This window comes from Amblyomma americanum, chromosome 4, assembly GCF_052857255.1.
Source record: "Amblyomma americanum isolate KBUSLIRL-KWMA chromosome 4, ASM5285725v1, whole genome shotgun sequence".
Classification (NCBI taxonomy): domain Eukaryota; kingdom Metazoa; phylum Arthropoda; class Arachnida; order Ixodida; family Ixodidae; genus Amblyomma; species Amblyomma americanum.
The window spans coordinates 191,190,789-191,197,147 of record NC_135500.1 but is presented as its reverse complement, the minus strand read 5'-3'; the positions used below and the strand labels follow the sequence as shown (position 1 = coordinate 191,197,147).

Sequence of the window (6,359 nt, the reverse complement as noted above, 5' to 3'; positions counted from 1 at the left end):
AGACCGCATGGGTCGGACCCCTCGTCCGATGCGTGCCCGTCGGCTGGGTCGAAACGGGCGGCCCGGACGGAGCCTCAAGGTAGCCAACAAACCACAGACCCTACCTCGTGCTTTTCGCGTGCATTGAACGGACACCGGAGAGCGAAAAACGTGCGTCCCGCCCGACGGGTCGGCCTCCCATCCGGCATCGCTCCCTGTGACAGCGGAGGCAGGCAAGCCGGCGTTTACGCACGGACTGGTTGTGCTGGTTGTTCCGGCTCCGCGGGTTCCGCGCCTGTTTCCGGATGATTTGCACTGAACAAAAGATGGGGTTCGCAGCTGTACTCACCGTCCTTAACCACTCTGGGGCACTTCCATTTCGATCCTCTTTGCCCACGCCGATATCGCACCCAAAGAGATGAATTTAAAAAAAATTAGGTAAAGGAACGGAAGCAAAGTCGCAGGTTGCCGCTGTCGCCGTCTACGGGCGGTAGTGGGCCAGACGTAATGCCCACGTGACCGCCGCAAACCAATGTGCATGCACGCCATAAACTTGAAACGGCTGCGCCACCTCTTGGCAAATTAAAGAAACAGACCGTCGATGTCTTCTATCTTTCCTCGCGATGCGGCGCTAGCCGCGCATGAGTGCGTATTATCGCGGGTAAATTGAATCGTGCGCTGAATGGAACAGCTTCTCTAAGTAAAACACAAGTCAGTTGGCGGCAGCTCCAAACAAACACTTTCTTTAATCCGTAAATGTACTCCATATGGTTCCCAGAGCAGTTCAGCCCCATCTGTTCTCTCTGTGGGCACCATAAGGGCAGACACACCCCACATCCTATACTCATGTCCTCAAGACAAGCCGTCGGCCGCGCTGCTCAGCTCGGACCTGGAGGTTCAACTCCGACTCACGGAGCGGGCCGAAGAGGTCGCCGAGCGACATCGTCGGTCGGCCACCTGGCGTCCGGCCTAGAAGAGATGCCACCGCGGGGAGGGGAACGTCACCCCAACCGCGCCAAAGACCTTTTCTTTAATAAAGTTTACTCCCTCCTCCTCCTTCGATTTTGTGTCTAAAATGTAGAATCGGCTCTGAATGCAGTGGGGTAAATCGCGAGGCGTGGGGGGGGGGGGGGGAGGGGGACAAGGAGTCCTTACCCCCCCTTTCGCTAGGGGGGAGGGGAGATACAGCATGCGACCCCCCCACCCCCCCCCCCCCCCCCCCCCCCCCCCCCCCGCCCCCCCCCCCGCCTTGATATTCGCCCCGCGGCTACTCGGTCCGCATCGAATCATGCGAGCAGTGCATACAACACGGGGAAGCAGCGGGAGCGAGAACGCCTCTTCCCTTCCACAAATGCCTAAGCAGAACCAGATGTTCAAAAAACAGTGCTGTCATAATTGCAATCTTGCAACAATCAAAGGACTTGTTATGACTGTGTGTGATTGGTTTTACTGTTACTTCAAGCCTGTGCTTTTCTAGCATTGAGACAATCTGTGATTGAAAAAGATGTTAAGAGGCAAATCCTCGAAGCTTTCTTCGATGTCTTTGTCTTGTTTGGACCTGGCGAGCGTTTTAACAGTGTGCGAGTCAGGCGCTGACGTATGCGACTCTTCCCTTGTCGGCATGCATAAAACTCCTTCATACAGCTGGCCATCTTTATTTTTAAAAAAAGGAAATAAGTAAAGCACTGAGTAATCTCTACCGCTTCACTTTCAGTTGCTTAAGACTGCAAGTCCGATTAGAAAATTGCGAATGTCCCTTCCACCATATCGCGCTTACGCCTCCTATGAGTAAAAAATAAAGGAGCATGGAGGCTGTGATCATAGAGAGAAAAAGTGAAGCTGGTTAAATGCTCTAGAAGTAGCATTACCACTCAACTGGAATGCTTAAGCGGCACAACGCAGACTTTAGATTCGATAAAAGCTGCAAAACATAGTTTTATAGGCGGCTGCGTTTTTATGGAGGAAAAACGCTAAGGCGCCCGTGTGCTTGTGCGATGTCAGTGCACGTTAAAGATCCCCAGGTGGTCGAAATTATTCCGGAGCCCTCCACTACGGCACCTATTCTTCCTTTCTTCTTTCACTCCCTCCTTTATCCCTTCCCTTACGGCGCGGTTCAGGTGTCCAAAGGTATATGAGACAGATACTGCACCATTTCCTTTCCCCAAAAAAAACCAATTATTATACTCAGCGCTAGAGGTCTTCACGGGCCGGTTATGTATAGACTATAAGCCCGGCCTACTCGCCGCTACTTCGGCCCGGACTCCGAACCCGACCGTGGCCGCTATCAATTTCTAATGTCCGGCCAGGCCTAGTTCTCATTTGGTGGTGTGTGTGCAGACCCGTTTGAATTTCGTGAAGAAATTTCGCTATTACAAAAAAAAAAGGGGGGGGGGGGGGATTACAACAGCAGTAAACAGATATCTGCGTAGCAGCTGAAAAAGTTGCATAACGCAAGAAGCGTAAGATCGGGTTCGTATCGTGACAAGAGAGAGAGGGTTTATGACTTGAAAGGCAGAGAGATTGGCCTGAAGATATCTGGCCTGCTTACTCTGTACTGGGGGAACGGGAAGAGGAGAAAAAATAGGGTCACGATGGGAGGTGATGATGATGGGAGGAGGCAGATGAAAAAATACATAAAAAAATGCACACTTTCTAACATCACAAACGCGAGGTAAGGTCCGTGTCGGGGGGCGGGGGCTAGAGAGCCGTGTACCCCCCTTGAAATTGGGCTGATTTACGCCACTTTCTGAATGTTTATTGCGGCTGCAGCAAAGAATATGCATGCTCACAGTATCGTGGTGTATATTTCTTCATGAATGAACGCAGTGAACGGTCTTAGTAGTAGAAGCGAAATAAAAAAAAATGCTTATAATCTAGTTGCCGCAACCATAGACATCAAGCTTTGCGTTTGTGGTCTCGGTTGTGGGCAAAGTTGCGCGGAGAATCAGAATCCGACGGAGGCTTACCCGAAAAATAACAGAAGAGCTTGCATTCGAGTGTTTTGTTTTCTTGTACTATATCAAAACAGCAGAGATTCATTCAGGTTTATCTCGCGCTGTGCATTGCACAATGTCTTCATCAACTTCCATCTGCGGCGTAAACAAGACACAGACAGGGAATTCGCTGTCTTCATGGCGGTCGTTATCGTTCATGCAATTCTGCTTTCGCACTTTTAGATAACTTAAGACAAAAATTTTCTGTCATTTTTTTTACTTTGTAGTGCAAGTTGATGTCGATGGTGGTCCTACGAAAAACAGTCCTGGTTGACCTTTACATGTGAATTTAAAAATGGCGCCTGAAAGCAATTTTTCTCTTGATGTTAGAGGGCAGCACCAGTATTGAGTTCTGGCGTCAGCTGTAGCTGGCAGCCCTCCGGACTGCTCCGCACAATAAACAGCCTCCGAGATTGTCTGCACGCGAGGTCTCCAAGTATGTCACGCAACCATTGGGAGAGAGTTCAAAGCTGCTTTTCAGCTTAACGCATCGGATTTCCAAGCATGGGGTCAACGTAAAATTCTGCAGCCGATAACTTGTGGAGGTAATGCAGATGGTTTGAAGGGGCCTAATATAAAAATGTGAATTTCAGCTTTTTATCTTGTAGTCTCCATTTAGCCGTTCTTTACGCCTACTGAACAACTCGCTGCCACTGACCTGCTGTGTTTTCCTTCAAGGAGTAATCGAAAGCCTGCGCACTCAGGCAGTCTGGTTGCCCTTCTCCTGTGGCAGGAGTTCCTGGGTCTTTTTTTTTTCTTCTTTGTGGCATAGCTTTGGGACTACCACCGGAACCAAACTGCTAGGCAAGTGAGTCTGCCTAATATGCAGATGAAGGGTAAAGGAGGCAGTGCCCCCCCCCCCCCCCCCCCCCCCCCCCCCCCCCCTAGAAGGAGGTCGCAAATTTCGAACCGTATTGTTCTCTGCTACCCAGAAAGTCATGAATGGGCGACATCATGAACTTGTTGATCACTTCGCGCAACAGCTTTCATGCAGGCAAAATGTATTTCAGTAGTGGAGGCCGTCGCTGTCACGGCACCAAGAACCTTCACGCAGGCAGAGTACATGAATGAGACTCGTTTATTGAATGCCAAACGCATATATCTACATGGTATGTACAGTGAAGTCGCACGCAGTGATCCACGCCTTGCTTTCTTCCACCCGCCCGTTTTGTGTGTACATGCGGGCAACTCAGGTTGATGGGGAAGCTCACAAACGTATCTTGCTTTCTGGAATCCATAAATACGAGATATGTACAACTGTGTGCTGCTCTCGAAGTGCAGCCTGGGATTGAGGATGCCCGAAAACGTCGAAGATGGCCCCTGTGAACGAACATATGCCACGCTTCGCTTTGGAAGGCACTGAGACCGGACCTTCACAAGGGTCGTTCAAAGCACCTGAGGTAAGTGCGCATCTCGAGATGCCAACCGCAGATGCGTAAATATTTAAAGTTACTAAAAATACTGTTCTAGAGGAGCTCTCACTAAAGGGACACTGACGACAAGTTCAAGTTAGCCTGCAGCGATAGATCCCCGCATTCTGATGACAAAGACTCCACTTTCACTGAAAACGGAGCCTTCATAAGCTAGAACGGGCATAAAAACGGGCGTCGCCATCATCGGCCTATTTCGTAAGTAACCGGGTGCGCTGACGACGCGGCTTTTTGGTTTGGATCCCTGAGGCTAGCCTACACCAGCAAATCACTTCAGTACTGTGATCCCGGAGTCCTTTTCTGTGTAGACGTTACAAATCTAAATCGAGTGGCGGGAAATAATTTAAATGCAATTTCCCAGCAATAAATGCGCCTTTTTCTGCCGGATAAGCATGAACATAGCTAGAAAGGGCCACAAGATCGAATTGGATGGGGTAGTCCTCACTGTCCCTTTAACGACCTCTGTGCTTTGATTTAAAAAAAGTACAACCGGCATCCGCCGTGTAAACCGGCTTCATCCCCAAGGCACGCGGTAAGAACGCTGTTTGTGCAATCACAGTCGCCAGTCTCTTGGAGAAATCAGCGCGCGATATAAAAATCAAATCGCAGGGTAGTTGCTCCGCGATGATTGGCTGTCTTGCTGTTGACGAGCGCTGCAGCGGGAATGTGTCGGAGCTTCCCATACGGCAAGGAACAATACAAAAAATAACATATGTAAACTAGGTGAACGCCGGGAAAGGCCGATAATGCTAGCCCCCCTCCCGACAGAGCGTCTGTGGCTCAATGTCGTCCGTCAGACGCCGTCGACGAGTTCCTGGATGAAGCTGCTCGCCGTATACACCATGTCGATGGGGTCCAGGGAGATCATCTTGAGCACCCTCCAGGCGCCCAGTATGAGGATGAGGCTGCTCACTTTGCTCACCACGTACAGCCTGCAGAACGACGTCCGAGAAAAGAATGCCAATTATGCTTGGTGTTCTAAGAGGCACGATGCACATGAACAATTAAAAGCGGCATTTTCGCGACCAAACGCGTCTCTCTCCTCCGATGCACTTGACTGATCGACACGCGAGCCAAAAGAAGACACCGGAGTGGCGTTCTTTGAGAGGCTGTTTTATGAACCAAACAACCCTATATGGGCTATTATTTGTACCTGATATTCTATTCTCTATATACCTTTTCACGACTTTCGGGAAAACTGGTTTTCTGAGCTCTGGGGAGAACGTGGGGAAGCTTAATCCTCAACTCTTTCCTGTACTACGAGCACAGCCCAGTCTCCAATATGGCGGCGCCCATGAACCTCTTTTTGAAAACGTCCCATACTGTCTCCCGCCTTTACATTCCATCTTGCCTTTCCCCAGTGCAGGGTAGCTATCATGTATCCTCTTACGGTTAACCTCCCATCCTCTTCTATCTAAGAAGTGCTAATCTACTTCGGTGACCAAGCAGCATGTCAAAATCGCATGACGGGCCCACCCAACGTCGACGAGGCCTTTTAGACGAGCCGTGCCCCTATCCGGGTAGCATAAGCAAGAAAATTACGCAACGCGTGCACCTGTCACTTGGACGTAATTGAGCGTCCCTAAACCGCCGGTACTTGCTTGAATAACATCATCCACATAAAGATCAGCCTGAAATCCGCCGAGTGCGAAGGAGCAATACCTTGCCAGCTGCCGTTTTCCCTCTTCAACGGTGGACAGGTCCTCCTTGAGCACGAACTCCCGAATGCCGAAGCAGTAGGAGAGCAGGTACGGCTTCCACTCGATGGTCTTCACGTCAAAGTTGAACACCTGCATACGACCGTACATCGTTGGACACAGTCGTCATATCATGGGACTGAGACTGCCTCAACGGGACGAAGCGAATGTGAATAAGTTGAAGCTCGTTACAACGAAGCTGAATGGGCCCGGCGATTACTTCGCTATAGCCGCAGCTTCGTTATAGCCCATGCTGATCG

General features: G+C 50.2%; 2 protein-coding genes across 5 annotated transcripts in view; both read right to left on the bottom strand.

Annotated features, from left to right (window-relative positions):
- Positions 1 to 488, bottom strand: part of LOC144128887 (fatty acyl-CoA reductase 1-like) — a 57,615-nt gene extending 57,127 nt beyond the window's left edge. Inside the window, exon 1 of one of the 3 annotated variants that reach the window (XM_077662665.1) lies at positions 329 to 488. The gene's annotated coding sequence lies outside the window, so the exon portion shown is untranslated. Of the gene's footprint in view, positions 1 to 104; positions 229 to 328 lie in introns of those variants that run through there. The other 2 variants (XM_077662663.1, XM_077662667.1) reach the window with 2 other exon arrangements.
- A 3,544-nt stretch (positions 489 to 4,032) lies between these two features.
- The window catches only part of LOC144128886 (putative fatty acyl-CoA reductase CG5065), a 30,963-nt gene continuing 28,636 nt past the window's right edge, over positions 4,033 to 6,359 (bottom strand). Inside the window, exons 11-12 of one of the 2 annotated variants that reach the window (XM_077662660.1) lie at positions 6,065 to 6,192; positions 4,033 to 5,334 (exon numbers count right to left, since the gene is read on the bottom strand). In XM_077662660.1, coding sequence (XP_077518786.1) covers positions 5,196 to 5,334; positions 6,065 to 6,192 — 267 coding nt within the window. In that variant the 3' untranslated portion in view covers positions 4,033 to 5,195. Of the gene's footprint in view, positions 5,335 to 5,882; positions 5,915 to 5,957; positions 6,193 to 6,359 lie in introns of those variants that run through there. The other variant, XM_077662661.1, reaches the window with a different exon arrangement.